Source organism: Suillus clintonianus (genome assembly GCF_016758775.1).
Source record: "Suillus clintonianus strain FC179 chromosome Unknown DEU56scaffold_46, whole genome shotgun sequence".
Lineage (NCBI taxonomy): Eukaryota > Fungi > Basidiomycota > Agaricomycetes > Boletales > Suillaceae > Suillus > Suillus clintonianus.
In genome coordinates this window covers 44,555-66,683 of record NW_024539270.1, presented here as the reverse complement: position 1 = coordinate 66,683, position 22,129 = coordinate 44,555, and the positions used below count along the sequence as shown (strand labels likewise).

Sequence of the window (22,129 nt, the reverse complement as noted above, 5' to 3'; positions counted from 1 at the left end):
TCATCAATCATCTCCCGTGCTATACACCACTGCCTGTCGATATATGCACGCGCTCCTGGAAAGCGATTGAGGTCATGCCGGTTGCTGCATCAGAGTCAGCCACGAGCCGAGCGTGATATTCTCGAACGCTAAGGATGAGGCGTGGTCCCAGCACAAAGGACTGTATGACTTCCAAAGTCTGAACAGCACCAAGAACAATCTGAGTTTCGAGGGAAAATAGGTCCTATAGAAATGATGAACCGTGGTCGAATGCAGAGGTCAGCGAAAGATTGACATACCGCTAAGATCGTCGGAGACAAATTAATTACGAGGCTGAAGCAAGACACGGCAACATAACTAGCGCGTTCAATCATTCAGCGGAAAAGGGAAGCATAATCACAATATGAACTCACCTCGCAAAGTAAAGCACGTGTGATTTTATCAACACCGTGAAACAGTCGCCAGTAATCCCTCCTGCCGAATGTTGTCGCAGTTCACGAAAGTGTTTTACAGCAACCCAGACTGAGAGACACAGCGTGAGGACCTCCCAGACAGTGTTAAGTATCCAAGCAATGGAAGTCAGAAGTGAGGCACTGTCCCCATTGACAATCATGCATGTATATGCGCCAGAGAGAATGAGTTCCTCTGGTATTCATCAATGAGCGCCATGCACGGTTTTCATTCACAATTAAGTGTACCTGCTGAAGAATGCCTCGTTGTTATTACACCGACCGCTACGTCAAAAATGTTGACAGCCAAGCACACGACGACGAGAAATATCAGAATCCTTCTGGATCGTTGATACATGGCATGTAACCGAGTGATCATGATGACTGCGACATGTTTCGGTCAAGTCAATATCATAGGTCTTGTAACTGCACAACTCACCGCACAGCATTGGAAATGCCACAACAGTCGTCCAATTCCACAAGAGGTACAGTATCCGGCCTGAGAAATCCGATGAGTGACGGGCCTTGTGTGGATCACACACTACAAACAGACTCACATCTGTAGCAGTCATGATAGCAAACGAAGAAGCTGGTCAAAATGACACTCACCCCTACAGGGTATCGCGGTTAATTGAGTGGGAATAGCAGACATCGGTGCAGAAGACTCACTGCATCTGTCAACAAGATCGTCGGAACACTGCCTGTATGCCACTGGTCAGAAGAAAGAAAGAAGGTGAATGCGAGAAGACATACCCAGTATGTCCAGGCTGATTGTGAGAGATAGCAGATTAGCACGACACCAATTGTCAAGCCTTCTGAACATACACAGTATTAAAAAATCCAAGATAGCGCACCTAGGATATTGTCAAGTCAGCAGAAATTCACAACAGGCAAGGCACATACACTCAGATAGAGAACCGTCATCAGGGACCAATGTTGCCTCTGTCGCAAATCAATATCGTTCTTCTGGCGTGGAACTGTGCTCACCCAGATCAGTTCGACCTACAAACAAAACTTAGCAAGATGGCTGCTCCGGTCACAGCATCAACATACCTCTTGTCCGAACGTAAGGGCTGTAAATACTTGTGAGAAATCAGCAATTCTCTAATGTTATCATGCTCACCCCAATCATACGTCAATGCAACAAAGGCGGCAACTGGAAAACCACAGTCAAGGTCAGATTGAGACATCAGCGCCGAAATCTGACTGCTCTTCACGAACCTATAAAATAGCTGTTAATACGAAAATAGTTGATCAACGGCCAATAACTAGGGTCGTCTGAGACTAGTGTCATACTGTTAGAGGATGGATGTGAGGGAGCGGTGAACTTGGTGGACATACGACGATGATATTTGTGCTAGATATACCACCACCATCCAGTGCTTGCATGACAAAAATGAGATCGAGGGATGATATTCGTTCCTGTCAATAGATATGATGTCACGTTCGAAGTGATGTAGCGGGCCTTGAATGAAATGCCGGTGATGCGAAAGTGATCGGGTACTGAATGTTCGATGCCAGCGATCAACGCACCCCGCGCCAACGGCAGAATTGTTTAGTGTTGGTGCAGCAGTGTCTTTCCTTCTATCGAGGTCGTTCACTACAGGTACTAGTAGATCTCTTATATTGATCTTCATTCTAATAGCCAGTGTTGCCAGCCTGTACCTAATCAGCGAATAAATAATGATTTCAAGATGTGGGGCTCAACGTACGTAGAACAAGTCAGTCATGACACATTTGCACAGGCAGAACTTGAACACCGCAAAAGATGAAAGAACATCTAGAACTGTTCGTGATTTTGTCACCTTGCATCTGATGCCATTCTCACATGCCGGTCATGATGCATGATGGGCGCAGTATTTTCGAATTTGCATTGTGGGGTGGTAACAAGTATCAGTTTTCACAGCCAGAGACATCATGCTTGAAATTCCGCGATTGATATCTGGTGAAGATACAACACCATCTCTAGCTCAAGATAGCAACATGGGGGAAAAGAAGAGTGGGAAGCACCGTTAATGACCGCATCAAGCCTGACTTGTTGTTCTTGGCCCTAGCTACCAGCGCACACCTTCAACGTTGAATACAATGAAACCCGATGCGAAACGTACCACACTAAATCCATCATGTAGTCGATGCCGATTGGAGTGATAAAGTCGACTTCTACATCCGCTGTTCGTAGGGTAGCCGGCTTGAAGCTGGAATCATAAGTAATTGAAGGGAAGAGTGTTAGCAACGTCTTGCCGAGCGGAACGGAAAGCTCCGTTACATCTGTATCTTTGGCAACCTCACATTCGAGGATGGACTAGAGTGTGCGATCTGTCAGAAAATCCAATAGCACAAAGTCTGGCATCACTTACATCAAGCAGCACACCGTCGTCATGTCCGAAAGTGTGAACCTCAGCGTGAGAGAAGGGCAAACATCATCAATGGGTGGGAAGGACAGATCTACGTGAAGCTCGTAAATGCGCAACCTGTGAACGGCGCGCAGATCACTTACCAAAAGCCTCGTCTCCACGATAACGCAATTCATTCCACGAGGTTTGAGTTTTGTCGATGAATTCCCCATTGCCTGGTATTCGACCGAGCTCGAAGAACGCCCTGATCTCCGGTGTTAATTAAGATGACGGATGTGATGCTCTACAGACGGAAGATCGGTCCTCGGATCACATCCTTACAAGAGTTGTCAACGGACTCTACAGGGTCGCGGCATCGCCCCAGCCTATAGTTTCGTCGGACGATATGGATCTAGTGGTTGATTTCCAACGTCCCCCCAAGTCGACATCGATGGACACGTCGATGCCTGTGGGTATGGGGCCCAGAGGGGTGAAGATCATAAAAAAACTCACTATGGCCATCAAGTCTTGATCGAGCGGCCTTCCAAGCCAACGATCATGGGGACGGAAATGAAGTTCAGTGGGAAAGTTTAGTACAGTAAGGATAGTACAGTGCCAGTTGCTCCGCGCACCTTGCCACGTAGGTATTGTGGCTGGGCAGGTATGATAGACGCTGATGCTGATTCGAAGACTGAAATATGATAGAGACAATGACAATTGCATGGTCTAGAGGCTCAGACTGTCTAATGAAGTGGACAATGTCATAGTCAGTCAGCATTCAGCGAAAGCTATGGAGCGGTCCCAGAGAAAACCTGAAAGAGGTGCGTTGGAAACTTCCTCTCTAGCAGAATCATGATGGCGGCAAGCTGCTATTAGTGAAAATGTGTTGAAGCTTGTTCGGGGGTTGTGGGGGTCTGTGTGAAAGATGAGTATCATATGTGGGATATCATAAACAACTGTCGACAGTCGCATATCATGTGAATCCCGAAGTTTTAGAGTAGAGTGTTCGTTTCTAAGTCTAAACAGATACCGCATCGATAAGTTGTGCGAAGGAGGCACGTGGATTTGTTGTCCTAGTAGCTAGTGCCGCGGATAGGTAAATTAAGCATGCACATGGGGGGGACTTGAAAAACTTGCCTCGAGCTCATCCCTTTCCTCCCGTCTCCTCCTACTTTTACAGTATATGAGCTAGGTCACAGCATAGGAGAGAGGTAGTAGTTGATCGACTTCACTTCACTTGAAACTTGGTTCGGCCAGTTTACGTGACTTTGTTCGATCCCTTAGTAGTTACGTAAGACATCCTACTCGAGTGCACGTGACAATCGAGCCGCAGTTGAAGTGATACTAAGCCACAATTGTTTCTACCTACAACAAATACAAGGAATGGGGGGCTGCATGGTGTAGTGGTACCACCGCCTGCTTGCCTGGGTCAACCAGGAGAAGTGAGTGTGAACTCTCGAGTTCAATCCCCCCCACCTGGAGATTTAAATTTTCTCTAAGTTTTTCCACTTTGGGGGAGGTGGCTTAGTGGACATGCCACCAATCCTGGAACTGCTTCGGCAGGTGCCGGCCTTGTTCAGAGGGTCGCAGGTTTGAATCCTGCAATAAACCACCAGGGGGTTTTAGTGGGTATTGCGTGTCAGCCGAGTCCCACAGTACCTAGAAATAGGTCTGCGCAAATGCATTCCCCCCTGACAGGTTGAAATTCCTGTATCACTGGGTGAAATTCCCGGCACACTAACGGGCCGACCGGGATTGACTTTGTCAGTTGCCAGAAGCCAGTGGCCTCAAGCCACACATTCAACCACAAAAATAAAAATAAAAATAAAATAAAATAAAATCACCTCCGACCTCTCATGCCGGCTTACAAACACTTTCACTTTTGATCACGACTCAATGCCCTGCTTGTGAATGGTATTTGTGAGTTTCAATGTCTCACCCGCAGTTCATTGCTCAAAGTCAGTCGTTCAGCACAACATGATTATGCTCCGGAAACTATTTTCAAAGTCTTCATCCTATGACGGAGAGAGGGGGCCTGTGATCATATTCGCCACGGTCATTGCGAGGTCGTTTGGAAGGTGACTGGAGGGGTGCAATGAGATAAGATGGGTCATCGAAGCTCCCTGAGCGAGGACGGACACCACGAGTGAATGGGGGAGGAGGGAGGGCTGGAGGGAGAGCAGCAGAACTGTAGCCATCCATGGCAGCGCATATGTGACTGCGAGCCACAGCATTGTAGACCGGCTTGTTCTCAGAGCCAGTGATGATTTCGTCAAAATGGAACTCTGGTGGTGTGCTGGCAGTTGACTTTGCGTATTGAGGGAAGAGCTTGATGGTGCGTGGTGCACTATGATCCCATCTGATGTGCGTAGAGGTGGTGGGGCGAATTCTGTGCGTTTGAGGTCTTTATTGCAGAGGGGAGCTCACTGCTGGATGCGGAGGAAAGCGGGCATTTGGGTGTGCAAGGTATGGATCGCGTGAGCTTGCTGGGTGCTGGTGTTGATGCCATGCTGGCGGATATCTCGGAGGAGTCGTCACTGTCAAGTAAGGCGTGAAGTATGTGCTGGCAGATCGGTGCTGTAGGAGGGGATGATGAAGTGTAGCGATGGTGAGATCGATGGTATGGACGTGGTGGGGGTTCTACAGTGATGCTGGGATTTGCAGAGTAGGGGCTGTGATCGTGCTGGATTTGATTTGGGATGGGGGTCAAGACGAGATGACCACCTGCATCTCTAAGGATGCGCTGGAAACCAGCACGTGCGTCAGTAGCGCTGGATTCAATGGTGGCGAGATATTTGTTGAGTTCGTCATAAGACTCGAGAACAACGCGCCTGCGTGCTTCTGCCTCGTCTCTCTGTCTATCGGCATGGGCTACCGTGCCTCTGCTTCTTCGATGACACGACAAGCCTCGCCTGAGAGGGGTGAGGTGATGGTTGAGGTGTTGAATTTGAGGAAGCTGTTGGGGGAGGGGGAGTTACAGTAGTTACAGTCTGAGGCGCCATGTATCGTGAGATGGAAGAAGGTCATAATGGTAAGAAATCATTGTGCTCTGATGAGGATCGAGGTGGCTATTAGTCTAAGGCAGGGATTCAGAGATAAGGGAGGAAGTAAGAATCCAATCACTGGCTGCGGATGTCCTGCATTCAAAGGAACATATCTGTGTCAATAGTGTCAACAACCAAAAACTCGCCAGGTCTGCTGGCATCCTCTACTATCATACAACCTCAAATAATTGAGTGAACTGAAAAAAACTCGGCGGAAGCCCTAGGCTTTGTCTTAACGCGCCAAAACTGAAAGTCTTTGTTCTTTTGAGAACGAACACCAACTGGTCGATCGTATGGAAGAATGAGCGTGATAGGATACTGAACTTCTCCTACTGTGCAGGTGAAAATCAACATCAATTTGCCAAAGATGATGCGAGTGTCGGTCTGCAAGATGACACAATCATATCGTGGCGAGCCATGGAAAGTTGGAGCGCATCGAAGGTAGTCCGTGGACACTCGCCAGTCAACAAATGACTCAAAATTGACTTTAAGGAATTGATATTCCGTGATCTGAGCGGGACTCAGAGTAAAATATAAATTATATCATCCCGGAGCTGACTCACCATGTCGCTCGCAGTGAGTTGGATCCGTCGACCATCTGGAAATGGTATCTGGTTGGCAGTAAATGCGTGGTTCAGAAAGCCGTTTAGCTTGATCCGAAATCTGTCAAATGCTGGATCACCCAAACTACGTGCCTCGATGTCCGCGAATGACATTGTTGCCTGTTTTGAACCAAGACTGAAATGTTGCGCATCGGTTGGTTCTGTCGAATCAACTATACCGTCGGTGTGATCATCTGACTCGGGTGCACTGAAATTCTGAGTGTCAAGGTAATCCAACTTGCTGCGAACATATTCTGCAACCAGGCTGTGATGGTTGTATCGGAGGATCTTTAAAATTTAAATTATCACCCATACATTAGACTTCGATTCAGAAATCACTTACCTGTTCAGTGAAGTTCTTGAAATTTGTACGATTTTGATAAGCATCTTTCAATGGGCCGTGCATTTTCTCATTAGGCTTGGTGCTATACTGTACCTCTGTGTATGGAGGCAACATAACGCGTCACAGGGCCTTGGTTGTGTTGCTAATTTACCCCACTGTAACGCGTCACAGGGAGGTCGGTTGCTAACTGTAGGTACATTGTAGAAATCAAAAAAAAATCCAGTGCAAAATGAATAAAAACTACTTTTTCGCCGCTGCGCCAACTTCCTGCTCGTTTACTAGTGCCCATATATTCTCATTGTCTCCTGCTGCAACCAGTCCGTGCCCGTCACCTCGCTGTACATCATGGACACAAAATTGTGCAGTGTCTGCAGCTGCAACATCAACGGGCCCTTCGATCCCGAAAATATCCTGAATGACAGCACTACAAGGTATGTCAGTGTCATCACCATCAGCCTCAGCATCGAGCTGAGACTCGGGTGGTTCATCCTCCAGGCCGTGAATGATGCCTGTGCGAATTTCAATCTCGTCGCGAAGCTTCGGGTGGCTGCGCAGGTATGAGTTGAGAACCGTTTGTGCCTTCTTGCTTGTAAGGCACTCGGCCGAGAGGTTCCACTCTTTTGTAGTACACTTCTTCCATGACTGCCATAATATGTATGCTTCAGTTGATCCATAAGGCGAGACAGTCAAGAATACCTTTTGTACCAGTTCACGTCCCAATGGACTCGTCATAAAATCATAGACCTCCACACTTGCAGCTACAGATGCATCTCGTAAAATAGGCAATGATGTTGTGAATTTGACTTGGTCTGGTGTTATTCCATCATTGATCTGTTGCTGATGCGAGTCGACAAGAAACTGAGTTTGGTGCTGTTTCAAGCGATGCTTGATAACACGGTTAAGTCCTACATCAGCCGGCTGAAATATTCCTGTGCCTATGGTAGTATTGTCAGTTCTCAACACTATAACATGAATGAAATTTGGCTCGTCACTTACAACTGGCAGGTACGAAGCAAAGGATAATGTGTGGGAAGCCATCAAAGACATATGTACGGAATTCTTGACCTGCATGCACGGGATAACAGTCAAGGTAAATAATGGAGACCTGATCATCATCGAGATCAGAATCTATTTCGATGACACTGCGACGATAAGGTTCAAAAATGTTTTCAACCCACTGGTGGTCTGTGAGCAAAGTTGCGACAATATTATGTAAATTCGAACACGCACTTCTTTCATGGTTTTCAACGTGCTAAAATGACTGCCCTTCTTGTTACTCTTTGCAAACACAAAGTCGAAGCCTCTCTCTTTAGCTTCCATCATTTTATGAGCACCGGGTGATGGTAAAGATCGTTCCGTGCTTCCAGACCAAACCTGTTGAAAGGGCAGAAATGTCCCTTCAGGAGTACTTGCCACCAGTAATGTGTAAGCTCGCTTCTCATCCTTTGCAACAATGTCAACCTGCTGCGAACCACGTTCTGCAAAGGTGGTACCACTGCTCGGAAGGATATAAACACCAATTTGGTCAAAGCCTACCACCAACTGAATGATGATTATATTGAGACTCTCGTGTCTAAGGCTAATTTAACTTACCTTTGGAGGTACCGAATGCCATTTGATAATATATACAAGGCGGAAAAAACACTCTTCGCATTTGTCTTCGGCATCTGCTGGAAGCTTGGCGGCAACACGAGTCCCCTTGCGAGGAGTCCAGTCAAGCACACTCTCGAAAAATGAGCGAACAAAACTCTATGATAAGGTTAGCTTTGAATCACATAATCGAGTATCAGAACCAATACACGAACCTCAGAACACTTGAACAATGTAAGTAAATCAGGAGCTCGATGATTGATCACCGCTAACATGATTGCTCTTCCAATGATGACATTGACTACAAGGCCTGATTTACGCAGTGCCTGAAGCTTCTCCATGATCTCCTTTACAACATTCGGATGTTTTGCCAGCACACCAGACTGCCCTGATCCAGCCAATGCATGATGGCGCTGCACATTTTCAAGGGTCACCTTGGACCATTGTCGCTTCGAGCCCTTGTCTATCCACTTTTGAACGGTGCCTTTGTTCAGATGGGAAAAAAGGGCTGGATGCTCTCGAGAGAGTCCCTTCGTAATGGCTTGCGGAGACCAATCAAATTTACGAGCGGCTGCATCAATATGAATCCAAAGGAGAGGGTGATACCAGTTTGTCCGCTTGTGCCGTCCCTGCTTTGTTCCGCCATGTGTTCCATTTCGCTGATCCTTCCAATGTGAATCTGATCGAGACAGCTCCACCACGTCTAATGCAGTCACAGATGCAGAGTTTTCTTGCAAAGCCTTGTCAAAGGTCAGTCATTGTTCCGTGTGCGTGATTATTGACTTACCTGATTGATAGATGGTTCATTTCGTCTCTTTTCAGCGGCAACAGCAGCTCTTTTGCGCTCACGGTGACGGCGTTGCCGTTCGGCTGCTCCTTCACGTTGGCTCCGTTCTCGCTCCACCCGTTCTTCTTCTTCCTCACTTTGCTTCTCTTCCCAGGACTCTCGTGTCAAGGCATCTAGCCTCTCCCACTGCAACTTCTTCTCCCTCTCAGTTTCAAGTGGTTTCCACCTCAGGTCGTCAAAGGTGAGCTGGGTTGGCACAGTGGTACTCCAGTTAGGAGGTGCAAGCTTGATTTTTTCGGATAGTTCGACCCTCAATTTATGACTGGATTGGATTGGAATGGTGCGTGTTTTCATTTGCTTGCCACTATCTGATGAATCTTCACTGATCTCCATGACCCCCGAAAACGAACCACTTCGTGCAGGCTGCGCACATTGGGTTTTTGCCCATTTTTCCGGACTAGCGCTGACATCCTTATCAATAACCATTGGGTTTTTGCGCCTTATACAGCTTAGGTGAGTTTTGAACAAACTCTAAATGAAAAATAGCTCACTTCACAGGAATTTTTGCACCCTGTAGTTTTGCGGCCATTATCAGTCTCTCGAGCCATACTTCACACAGGAATTCTCGTTCGGAGTCCTTCTCCAATTGTTTGACAGCAAGTTTGAACATCTGGATGAGTGCTTCACACTGCTTTCCTCGTTCGCGGAAAACAATGGTTCCATTCGGCCCAAGCTTGTGAGTCTCAAAGCAGACTTCGAGGTTCCTATTGAATGCAAACCAAACTCCCTCCTCCTTTACAAGTTCAGTGTCGAGGCCAAACCCATATCGCGAACTTGGCGGGTTGAGTGGAAGGACTGTAGGCAGATTTTTTAACAGCTCAGCAAGATGATGGATGCAAGAGATGAGCTCTGAGGATGGGCCCTGTTGAACCATTGTCATTTGGTATGGACTGACAATGTACACTACAGTTAATCAGTAGTCTACTTGTGCTAAGTCAAAATTCTCCTCCGCGAGAGTTTGAACCCGACACCACTCCGACATACTTACGACATTGGTTGTTATTTTGTTCCGACGTCACGGGCAATCAGACAAGGTTGCTAACTTTGCAACTGTGGCGGTGTGTCACGCGTGATCCACGGTTGCCTCCATACACAGAGGTACAGTAATTTCGGGAGACACCTTTTGCCTCGATATCATCAAAGAGATGGGCGGAAAGATGTTTCTTGGGGAAATTCCAGGACTTCTCAAAAATCTCCGCTGTATCTTCAATGTATTTCTGATCAGAAAATTTGAATCAATAAATAATATACTAGTATGAGAGATACATACATCCAACAATTTGGTGAGCTTTGACAAAGCTTCTCGGCCATCTTTTATGGTGTCTTCAGTATGGACCTCCAATGAAGCATAGATATTAAACTCTACATAGCTTCAGATACAACGGAGCAGGAGATATGCCTCCGGATCCACATCATGGTCAAACACATTATGTGCTGCAAAGATAACAAGCTAAATTGATGTGAATAATATGTCAAAAAGTGAATAGTCTAATAGGCTTGCCTTTGATATGTCTTCATATTTTGTTCCATCAGAAAATGATACTGATATAACCTGATCGAAGTGATTCAGGTTTCGCCAACGTGGAAATGATTGAAAGCTGACATCTAAATTAATGCCTACAAAATACAGCTGAGAAATGACTCACAGCGTGTCAATCTGTACAGCAGCCTGTTGACCAGAACGATCAACCCATTTCTGCATTTCAACCCACAGGTGATCACTGAACAAGCCCTCATCATTGAAGTGGAGTTTATCGTGTGATAGAGCCTTGTGAATGTCAGTGTACTCCAAAACATCAAATGAGCTCTGATAAGAATAATAGATTATTAAGTAAAATACAAATAAAAAAGAGACCCACATCGACATCACAAAGGCTCTGGGAATTCAAGATCTGCTCTCTTGCCTGCAATGTAGTAGACTCTTGGGCTTGAGCACGTAATGCCTTGGTATCTGTGGATGTGCGGAGAGGATATACATTAAGTGTATTAGAAAGCTCATCACGAGGCACTAGACAGATAGGGCAAGGAAATTTGCCCATCAAACCACGAATCAATGCCATTACAGCCCTACAACAGTGAAAATATTCAGATGTCAGAGATATCTAATAATACCAAAGGAATCAGAATTATACATACTGTTCTTCATAGTCTGCAGAGAGTATGAGCACAATCGGATAGAAAACATGAATAATGTCGTCCCAGCATTTAATGGCAGAACCAAACTTCGATAGTGGTGCAAGACAGGCAAGAATCATCAGAAACGATTTGTGCCATACCGCATTCTTGAAGTTGACAAAAGCAGGCTTTCCAGAATGCTGCTTATCTTCCTTTACCTGTCAAAGCTCTGAGTGTTAATAATGTCAGCACCATTGGCAAGGAAATGTAGAGCAAACAATAGGTAGCCAACCAACGACACGCCCCCCACCCAAGCCTTCTCCATTCCGAATCACAATAGGAAGATTAGCACAGCGAGCAACTACAGGATAACCTTTCACACGGCCGAATGATGACAATTTTGCCTTGTCAGCATATAAAATAAATGCAAAAGGTTTTGCGTCTGGTGGGATTTTCGACTGTGATAATCCTCAGTCGGTACATGATGCAGACATTTAACAGGATATTAATAAGAGCATGACCTACTTGATATTCCCAGAAATTGTTAGCAGTCCACGGCTCATGAATGAACCGAACGAACTTCTCGCCGTTGAACTTCGAAAGCCTTTGGGCATCGAAGACGAAATGTGGACCTACTTGTGGATCTTGAAGTAGATCAGTAGCCCAGTCCCACAGCGAGCGATGAAATAACGGGAATGTCCTATCAATCCCTTGGAAGCGTACAACCACTTCCTCCTTTGTAAACTATTGCATGAACAGAGTACAATAAGCATACACTTTACATACAAAATTATTGAATATTATATACAGGTGTCATTTTGAATGACACCGCCTCCCACGTATCGCTCACATCCTTGCGATTCCGGAGGGTAAACAATTCGAACCTGCTGCGATGAACGAGTTTGATGAGCCGATCCAGCTGATCATACGAGAGTCCAGCTTTGTGCGCAAGTTCTGCAACCTCGAAGTCGATACAAGTGCGAAACGGTTTCCAGGGCTCAGGATCTGCTTTCGGAGCAGTTGTTGGGGCACCGGTGCCACAACCGTAGTCCTCGAAATGGTAGACTTGGGTAGGGCGACCACTACTCGGGTGGTATTCAACTTTTATATCGTCCATGTTGTGTTGAGGTGCGGGTGATGCGGTTGCAGATAGTGGCGGATGATCTGTATGGGTGTAAGTCACAAATGCAATGATACAAAAAAATCATGAAGACATACCAATCGAATCGGTCTGTCCCACGTCAGCGTCGTCTGTATAGTCTATCTGATTATCAATATCGAAATCAAGATCATCTGAACAATTGATGATAGGTTTCATCAATGTCCAATGAATCAGTATCAATTGAGGACACACAAAGTTAATGATGACTTACGAAGAGTTGAGCCGCTGACAGATGTACATTCACCAATAAACACGCTACTCGGTTGTACCTGCTCTCGCTCTATAATTTAAAAATTAGTTGATGATCATTAGCTCGAAACTGTAATGATGTTATAGACGACGTACCTCGACGGATTTCCCTAGCAAGCTCTACCTCCTCTCGCCGTTGTTCCGATCGCCTCTGGCAGGCTTTTTCATGTGTTTGAAAACCTTGGCGATGGAAGGATTGGCCACAATGATCACAAGACCACTGCAAATCGGCGGGCATCGATGTTGAAACAGGGACAATAGAAGTCCAGTCTGAGTGTAAGGGCACCTGGTACAGGAATGGTGCAATTTGATGGAGAAGCGCTGGCAGGCGAAGCTTGAAGCCTGAAGGATTATCTGAATCAGTCAAGGGACTAATTTTTAGATTATAGTTACCGGGTGGTGATATCTATACACTGTTTGTCTCTGATTCGGAGGCAACTGTAACAAGTAGAGTGGAAGATACTAATGGGGGCTGAAGTTGATGGTGAAGGAGTGTTGAGAGGATGGTGTGGCAATAATCGATTGTTGGCGATGCTGCAGCAATGTTGTAATGGACGTAATAAGGTCGAGACCCAGTATCAATAATACATGTTGGTATCAATGACGTGACTTCGGTATAAATATTTCTACTGGGTATTAAGAATAGAACGTGGGTACCAATACCTTAACTCGGTATCAATATGGTTGAAACCGAGTTTCACAGGCACGCTGTTGCAACCGACTTAGGAAATTTCCGACATCAGACCACCGATAGAATTGCCTAGATGAGTACTACCCATATATAGGCAACCGGTCCCACAATGGACCGGTTCAAACCAGTCTTGGACCGGTCTTTCATTTTTTGCAAAAGTTAGGCAACTGCAACTGGACTTTTCTGGACCTGAGGCAACTGGCAACCGAGGTCCAATTTCAGTCTGGTTGTGGTCTTTTTTTGGTCTTGCAACTGGACTTTCAAACTCTACGTGTCAACGTCGAAGGGAACGGGCTTTGTCTCACGACCGTCGGTATATCGCATCAGGCCTCAAGCACCAAGTGCCGTTAACATTCTTCCCTTATAGGTTATCCAATTCAAGCCGTCGTCGGCGAGCTTTGGGATGTTGAACAGCACAGAGTTGGAGCTGGGGAGCGTAGTATCCATGGTCGAGACAGGGCTCATAACCTCTGAAGATCAGAAGCGAGTGGATCAGGCGAGGGGGCGCTAGTACATCAACAAAAGCAATGCTATCATATATTCCCATACCAAGGCATGGAATCAGTAAAATAGGTACCACATAGTACATACAGGTGCCAGGTTTGCACGTACCTTTAAATGTGCAGATATGTGACTGCTTGCATCAATGCTCGTTAGCAGGATGGTACAGTATAAATGAGATTTTATGGTTTACATGCAATTTCACACTTTGTATATGAGGTCCATCATTAAAGCTAGAGAGAGTCATGCATGTACCATAGCATACTGGGCTTGTCATTATTTCACACTCGAAGACAAAAGATAGAAAAAGCATTTGATTTGATTTGCGACTTCAAGTACGGTACACATTTGTGACAAAGTAACTACAACCAAGTACTAAATAGTACCACCTACAGGCAAACTCGCTATGTCACCCTCGGTGTAAGCGTAAATTCAACCGACATTCTGATATCGAACGCCGAATCAACGCTAGATTATGCACCAGCACAACACACATTAGAATGTACATGTATTCATCAGTTTCAAACTACATACCTGCATATATGCAGTCATTGACTGTGCTTTGAGCCTTGACTGCCTCTGCCCTGAAAACTAGTGTAAATGAGAGAATGGCGAAAGCATGTATTGAACTTCCCGATTGTCGGAAGTGGCCTTTGCGCCATCGTGTCACCGAGTATATGACAGAACCAAGTTAATAAACCAATCCAAACAATGATGATCCCTGACTTACCTGCTATTCACATCATTCATCATTCACCCTTGAAAGCTTGATAGACAGTCTGGGTGGGCAGGGTAGGAGACGACTTGGGTAGCCAGAGCAAAGATAGTGGGCAGGAGTAAGGTCTGAGCGACGCGACACGTCAATATTCATGAAGATCGGAGTTCCAACTGAGTTTCAACCAAGTGTCACGTGAAAACTACGTCATTCTCAGCGGTTTGTATGCAGAATTTTGCCTTAGTGTGCAAAACAACTTGATGGCTTTTTGAAGTTTTGATTGTGTCACTACAATAATTTTTGTTTATTATAGGCCACTCGCGCTGTCCTTGAAGTGCGTGGCATCATCCAACCAACCGCGTCGCTGGTGCACATTGTGCATCCAGATGCATCATCTCTTCGATTGAGCAGAGGTCAGTCTGTGTGTTCATTTCTCTCATCATGCTCCTCACCTATTTTTAGTAGCCCATACTGTGCACGATCATCTTCAGGCTCAGTACCTGCACCCTCTGCTCGTGTTTTCAATCTCTCAGGGTCCAATTCCTCTCATCCTTCTGCAAATTCTGCTCACTCATGTGTGGTGACCACGTCATCTGCATCCCTGAACTCGTCTTTCCTACACCAGAGAAAGTTGAGAGGCAGCACCAAGATTGCAATATGCAAGTTGTGTATCCAATGTACGTGTATCTTTCCAACCCCCATGACACCACTGATCAGGTTGTCTCAGTACGCCCGCTAATTATGTGAGTTCTTCCCTTTGGTTTCGTGAGTATCCCGCTGAGTTTCTTGCAGTTCCATGTGCTACGTCGTCAAATTCACCATGACTTCCGCAAGTCACTCATTATTTTCTTTTCGAAATCACTTCTGTGCCATCCCAATGCTCATTCGGATCTTTTGGAGATGGTTGGCGACACTCACTTCAAACACTATATTCCCGATTCCCATCCTGAACACCTAGTGCCTGCTGAGGAAGTGAGGCGTCACAACCTCTGCACCGGTATGTCGCACCGTTATTTTGTTTTTGAGTGACCTCACTGTGGGATTAGGTCAAGTATACCAGACACTCGTTCAGGAGCGTGACGCCAAGGGCATCAAAGATGTGGTCATCAGCCGCATTGAGCAGATCTCACCTTTCCCCTACGACCTCGTGAGTAAGCTTAGTTAGCATCTACAGTGTTTTACTAACATTTACAGATCACTCCTCATCTTTGACAAGTATCCCAATGCAGATATACTTTGGTGCCAGGTCAACTTTTTTTTTGTCAATTCTTGATATTCCAGCTAACCTGTACGTAGGAGGAGCCATTGAATAATGGGGTGTGGACTTATGTTGGACCCCGTATTCTAACTGCCCCCAATGAGACGCAGTACCACAAAGGCAAATATCTGTACTACGCTGGAAGGCAGCCAACGAGCTCCGTTGCTACAGGTAGCAAAGTGAGTGGTTGGGCCTTTTATCTTCTACCTACTCTAATCCATGCGAACAGGCCCAGCACAAGAAAGAAAACGAGGAGTTCTTAGCCGCGGCCTTTGTACGATGCTCAGTGACCATAATACATATTGTAGTGGCACACAAGCGCCGGTCCCCTCTTTTGATATGCTGGCGTACAAGTGCTTTGGGCATAGCAATCATTAATGTCAAGAGTATTTTCAAGACTAAGATCTAGAGAGCTTAGTGTTAATTAGCATTGAGCATTCTGTGAGGTTAGACAATATTTCACAATTCGCTCGAGTAATCTCACCTGCAGTGTAATTAGTACCATGACCTTATAAAGTGCATCTCAAGCTGGCAGCATCATGCAAACGGCTCAAATTATTTCATGCAAAATGAATGTACATACAAGGTGCTTGCCAGGCTGGTAGAGTCATACAAACACCTCGAATTATTTTACCCTGAATCAATGCACATACAATATGGGTAACAGGTTGGTATCTAGATAGAATCGGTAAATTCCCATATTTGCTCATGAATGATTTTGTCACTTTTGTTGATGTAGATAGAAAACAATTCTAACTTCAGTCTGGTATTGGGACTCGTGTCCATAGTACTGTACCTAGTAGATAGAAAACAATTCTACTAGTAAATTTTAATGCGCAATCATAAATCTAAATGCAATCAAGTACTCACACTTCAGTCTGGTATTGGGACTGAAGTGCTCGTGTGATAAGTATGAAGTCTATAAGGTAAAAATGTTGCTATACTAATATGAGCATTGTGGGGGATCAGGGTGAGACATTGCACACTAGCTCAATGTCACCTGGACATCACCTGTCCATTCCTCAATTGGTCGCGCTTGTACTACGGGGCTTCATCCGATGTCTCCGTTGCCATGGGATCCAACAGGGGGGACTTCCCTGTGAACCCTGTGTCACTGTGTGGCTATGTGCAGTGCCACATACACCATTTGGGTTTTGCTGATGGCGACTGAGGCCGCTTTGGATCAGTGAGAATATATCAGCTATAAACCCTACTCAATAACAGTTTATTTCACCAGTTTATTTGCTGCTCGAACGATAAATGGTGGGAAATAAACTGACAGCATTATTGAATGGCAGTTTATTTGCCAGTTTATTTCATACGCGAAGTTGTCGGAGTGAACTGAGAGTGATCATGATGCCGAGCAGCCGAAGTACGATTGATGAGGAGCAAAAGTATACCAGCATCAAGTATGAGTGACTACTGGAGCGAAGACGGACAACAGAAGCTCACGCTCGAGCTTGCTTCATGGGACCAAATCTCTCTTTTGCAAACCCCCGATTTTTCCGATCAGCTCTCTGCACCCGCTGAACTCAACTATGCTGTTGACCTGATAACTGGGATGCGTCGTTCTCCGCGCAAGCATCGAGATCAGCACCAACACTCACAAAACTATACCCTTCCACCAATTTCATCCCTACTCACCACCAGCACACTGGGTGGCTATCTCAAAGATCTTTACGCAAATTTTTCTCCGAGTCCTAGTTGCATCGCAGATCAGCAAAACCCCCAGCATGATTTGCAAAACTTACTCCTACATCAGCACTATGGAACCCATGTTCACGCCAGTGCCGTCTCTGGAGACACCACACCACTACCATTGAACAGTCCCGCAACAACATTACCCACAGGTCCGAGTCCAACGGAGGCTATCGTGCCTAGCATTGAGAAGCCTCCATCGAAAGCTCCCCGCCGGGCACAGGCGAAAAAGCCCGAGTCCGATACCAACAAGAAGAAAACGCGCACCAAGGGTGCAGGTAGCAAGTCTGGGCCTGCGGGTCGTCGAGACCATGGTGGTTCAGACAGCGAAATCACAAAATTGAGTCCCGAGGCAATCAAAGACTCAAAAATAAAAACTCCTGTGAAGTCAGAGAGCATATGAGGACTCACCGACGACGACAAAGTTAAAGTTGTTGAGTATGTGACGTCGCCAGAGCGCTGGCCTGGTTTTAAAGTTAACCAAGTGCACTACTGGAATAATGTGAGTGGCAGTTGAGTGTCTCGTACATGGAGCTTACCTGTACATCAGATCTCTGGGAATTTGTTGAAGGGCCGGGTGACATCTGAACAGGTCCGAAATTTCTGGCACGGTCAGGCCTGGGAGAAGTACAAAGCAGTCCGTGAAAGGGAGGAACATACTGGTGGAGGAGATGGAGACGAAGATGGGTCAGATGCCGAGTGTAAGCCATCGAGTGCTTAAAAACGGAAGAAAGGTTCTGGTGAATTCTCCGCTAAGGTGTTGGACGAGTTTGCAAAGTCCAAAATTTACCAGTTAATTGATGCAGTGTGTGTACGAAATCCACACAAAGTTCACGCGCTGATGTACAAACAGTGCTCGCAATGACAAGAGTGTCATCCGTCATCGTGAATATCATTCAGCTACCCCTCTATCTGATGAAGATGCCTCACCCATGAAAAAACGGATCAAACGCTCAGAATCCTATGATGGTGACACCTCACAACTGCTACAGCAAGTCATTGGATGAATTGAGGAGCGAGACAAAAGGCAAGCACAGCTCGATGCTAACAATATAGAGCTTGCCCAAAAGAAGGACAAAAGGGATGAGGAGGAACGTGCTGAACATCGTGAGGCTGCAGCAAGGCAAGCAGAACGTGAACGACAGGATGCATTTGACAAACAGTGGGATCGCTGCATGCTGATGGTTGGTAATACGAATCCACGTGTTCGTGCATATGGAGAGAAGCTTCTTGACGAGCTGATGGGAGAAAGAAGTAACATGATGTAATGTGCCTACATACAAGAATAATCAAGGAGGTTTTTTCGACGTAGCAGGCCTGTGCGAAATAAATCATCCCCCTCTAAGCCTGGGTGTTCCTCTGCCTCTCCTCGGACTCCTGTTACATTCTCGTCTTCATCCCCATAAAATCCATCAATGCTTGTTGGGTCAGAGGACAGCTTTCGATTCCAATGTTTGCAACAGGTCACTTCGACTGGGTCGTTGGTAAGGTCGTGGTCGTGAAATGGTCAGATCGAGAACTTGGTGAGAGGATATCCTGCAGTAAATATTACAAATTGTACATGTAAATGACAGCTTGAAAATACCTTTGTCGACGAGGATATATTCATGGGTATTGAAATATTCGCCTCTGTTTCGCCACAGGTGCGAGTTTCTGAACACCCTGCTGTCTTGAACACAGCCTGGCCAACCAAACTCATAGGATGTGAACATTGCATGGTGATCACACGTAGCCTGTACAATAAGCTAATGACATGGCTGGCATATTCTCGTACAAAAATAAATGGACTTACAGCATAGAATTTTTTTCGACAGTAGTAAGCAAAAGGATTCCGCAAAGGCTTGTCCTGGAGTCTGATATAGCTACCATCCCCTATGCCAATACAGCCAGGAAAACCCCACTCGTCCATTGCATCAGACAACTGCTGACGTCAGACAGGACCAGGCCATGTCAGGAAGCGAGAGTGAAGGCGGCGAAATGCCATGCACACACGTTCAGTGTACAGATAAACAGTTCCTTCGGCAATTGCCATGACGGACACTGTTTTCAGTGCATTTTCAGCACCTACACGACATAGGAATGTTGCGAGTTGGTATTTTATAGGGCGCTGGGGTCGACCACCACTCGTGGATGGATAGAACGTGGGATTGTCGCTGATGAGGTCGTGCGAGTGCCAGAAAGTCGTGCGATCCATACTATGTAGTATTATGCAAGTCAGGAATTGAAATATATGAAAAAAACAACTCACCGCAGCCAGACTTTGAACGTCCTGTCTGACGAGACATTAAGGAGGGTGTCGAAGAAATCCTCGGACTTCTGTTGGTCATATGGTCCTCATCTACCACACCTACCATTTCATCTGTCCTGTCGACGGCGGTCCAAGGCCACCAATGCAAGTGAAACAGCAATCAGTTGATCCCCGGAGTCTTTCGCCTCAGCAAGAAGCACAACTGCGAGAGTTTCCAAGAGTTTCGTAGTAGATTCTCTCTTGCTGATCCGTTGGTGCTGACGTCGACATTGTTGTCGATGCGCTGAGCTATCACGCGCCATGAGTGTTCGTTTGCAGAGTCTCTCGGCAAGTTGGTCGGCGGCTCCTATTTCACTCTCCACAACACGAATGCACGTCAAACCTTACTTGACAGTTTATTCCAGTTTATTTCGTCCTGCTCGCTCAAAAAAATAAACTGGCGAAATAAACTGTTATTGAGTAGGGTTATAGGGAGCACAGTTTTTTCCAATTGCGGTGTGCAGCTTGATCTATCTGGGGAGCTGCTCCAGTGCTCTATAACCAACGCTCCTTAAGCTTGTTGGGTAATGCCTGAGGCGCTGAAGAGCTCGAAATCTTTTGTACGTACCCTGCAATAATATTCTTACCTACTACAGTGCAAAACAGATAGCATAGGCCTCTCTGTTGCAAACTCAATTGTGGTGTGATAAGGAAATTTTTGACATTTTTGGTGTGCAACTGGGTCAAAAGATCATGAATCTGCAATAAAAAATATTGGCGTAGATTATGTAAGCAGTCCCAATTTTCACAAAAAAAAAACAATATGTTCGTGTGCCAATCTCCCGTCTCTAAACATGCCGGAAAAACAAGAAGGCTCGGCGGGCCCCTGAGGCTCGCTGAGCAAGCTCCCGACGGCAAATTCTTTAGAAAAGATTATATTGACAATGTCGAGGACCCAGATGATGGACTATATCATCGGTAACGGTGCAAGCACCCATCCCCGACTCGTGGATTTTCACACCTCGTTATATTCATGCGATATAAGTACATCATCATAAACTCGAGAATGGTCACGCGAAACAATTTGAATAGGAATACAGTTGAGTCGTTTTTTTTTTTTTCAGTTCGGTTTCGCGAAATCAAACCATTTTGCTTTTTGTTCCTGCCACTTTCGATTCTTTCAAAGGTTTCACTGTCATGATCCCGAGGTCCTTTTCACTGTAGTTTGCTGTGGGCGGTTTTTCACCGTGTTGGTAGCTGTCTGGGGAGTTTGCCAAGAGTACGATGGCTTTGGCATTCATGGATGCATTTTTTCGTAGTTCCCTGTTATGCGCTGTACCTTTGTATTCATAGGTGCTTGCCGTGAAGAATACGAGGACTGGTGTTCCATTTTCGATTTCGTCGTTGATCTTCGGCAATTTCCAGTAGTCTTCGAGACAGAACGGTTTTTTCCCATCGAATGTCGGAACTGTGATAAGGGTGTAAGTGTTAGATGACGGTGATCATCGTTTGGGTTCAATCTTACTGTGTTCGTTCCATTTCAATAGCTTGCTGCTAGCTGTAGGTGCCTTTTCTTCTTCCTCTTCATCACCTTCGTGAGCGGTGCTGCCGGTGGGCTCTTTTCCAGTTTTAGTAAGGCTTGAGAAGGTGACTCCCTTATCTTGGGTCCAGAAGGCGAGGTACCTCTCATGGCATATTTTGCCTATGAGTGACAAGCCTCTTGGCCAAGTAAGGTCGCAGGGGAGGACCGCAATTTGGCGTTGTTTTTCTCCCTCCATGGTTGAAGACATGACTGAGATGCCGACGATAAAGAATATGGCCGGGCAGTTTGGATAGTCACGATGCGCAATGGATCCGTTCTTTGTGTGAGTGAAATCACCCACATGACCTGTTCCGATGTTGAAAAGGTCATCAACATGTGGCGCAGTCGTGATACAAAGAAGTCGTCTTTAGGTATGAAGTCAGTGATATTTAGGGGAAATTTTTTTACTTGGTGCACGTACTTGGCAACATTCACATCGTGCTTGAACATGATTTGAAAGTCGATACTCTGCACTTTTGTTCCTGAGTGCGAGTCAATCGCCTTGACAGCAGGGATGAGTTTCAAACTCTTCATGATGTCGTGTCTGATGTTGTTGAGGGTGATGTAAACTTAGGGGAAATATCGACGTACGGGGTTTGCTCTGTGTCTTCTTTCGTGGTGTCAGAGTCAACTTCTATTTTCTTTGCCTTGGGTTGCATGGTTTCTTCTGCTTTTGATGTTGGGGACAGACTTCGTTTGGTGGATTTGTGAAGATTCTTCATGGTTGACTATCAAGAATTTGTT

General features: G+C 45.8%; 5 protein-coding genes across 5 annotated transcripts; 2 read left to right on the top strand and 3 right to left on the bottom strand.

Moving 5' to 3' along the window:
* Nucleotides 1-2,393: 2,393 nt before the first annotated feature.
* DEU56DRAFT_756984 (uncharacterized protein) lies at nucleotides 2,394-3,615 on the bottom strand (the record flags this gene model as incomplete). The annotated part of the gene is made up of 7 exons (XM_041350081.1): nucleotides 2,394-2,496; nucleotides 2,537-2,730; nucleotides 2,800-2,873; nucleotides 2,926-3,031; nucleotides 3,275-3,302; nucleotides 3,394-3,452; nucleotides 3,574-3,615. The coding sequence occupies 7 exons, from the start codon at nucleotides 3,613-3,615 to the stop codon at nucleotides 2,394-2,396; spliced, it is 606 nt and encodes a 201-aa protein (XP_041207332.1).
* Nucleotides 3,616-4,771: 1,156 nt separating this feature from the next.
* Nucleotides 4,772-6,864, bottom strand: DEU56DRAFT_950207 (uncharacterized protein; the record flags this gene model as incomplete). Its single annotated transcript, XM_041359120.1, has 5 exons — nucleotides 4,772-5,057; nucleotides 5,110-5,717; nucleotides 6,082-6,315; nucleotides 6,369-6,695; nucleotides 6,751-6,864. The coding sequence occupies 5 exons, from the start codon at nucleotides 6,862-6,864 to the stop codon at nucleotides 4,772-4,774; spliced, it is 1,569 nt and encodes a 522-aa protein (XP_041207331.1).
* Nucleotides 6,865-15,193: 8,329 nt separating this feature from the next.
* DEU56DRAFT_913746 (uncharacterized protein) lies at nucleotides 15,194-16,287 on the top strand (the record flags this gene model as incomplete). The annotated part of the gene is made up of 7 exons (XM_041357558.1): nucleotides 15,194-15,297; nucleotides 15,348-15,363; nucleotides 15,413-15,617; nucleotides 15,667-15,767; nucleotides 15,837-15,866; nucleotides 15,917-16,057; nucleotides 16,108-16,287. 7 exons carry the CDS (start codon nucleotides 15,194-15,196, stop codon nucleotides 16,285-16,287), a joined length of 777 nt encoding a protein of 258 aa, XP_041207330.1.
* Nucleotides 16,288-17,289: 1,002 nt separating this feature from the next.
* On the top strand, nucleotides 17,290-18,844 carry DEU56DRAFT_756981 (uncharacterized protein; the record flags this gene model as incomplete). Its single annotated transcript, XM_041350080.1, has 6 exons — nucleotides 17,290-17,958; nucleotides 18,016-18,078; nucleotides 18,127-18,277; nucleotides 18,311-18,383; nucleotides 18,430-18,571; nucleotides 18,614-18,844. 6 exons carry the CDS (start codon nucleotides 17,290-17,292, stop codon nucleotides 18,842-18,844), a joined length of 1,329 nt encoding a protein of 442 aa, XP_041207329.1.
* Nucleotides 18,845-20,942: 2,098 nt separating this feature from the next.
* On the bottom strand, nucleotides 20,943-22,107 carry DEU56DRAFT_756980 (uncharacterized protein; the record flags this gene model as incomplete). Its single annotated transcript, XM_041350079.1, has 4 exons — nucleotides 20,943-21,271; nucleotides 21,329-21,750; nucleotides 21,807-21,929; nucleotides 21,977-22,107. 4 exons carry the CDS (start codon nucleotides 22,105-22,107, stop codon nucleotides 20,943-20,945), a joined length of 1,005 nt encoding a protein of 334 aa, XP_041207328.1.
* Nucleotides 22,108-22,129: the final 22 nt, after the last annotated feature.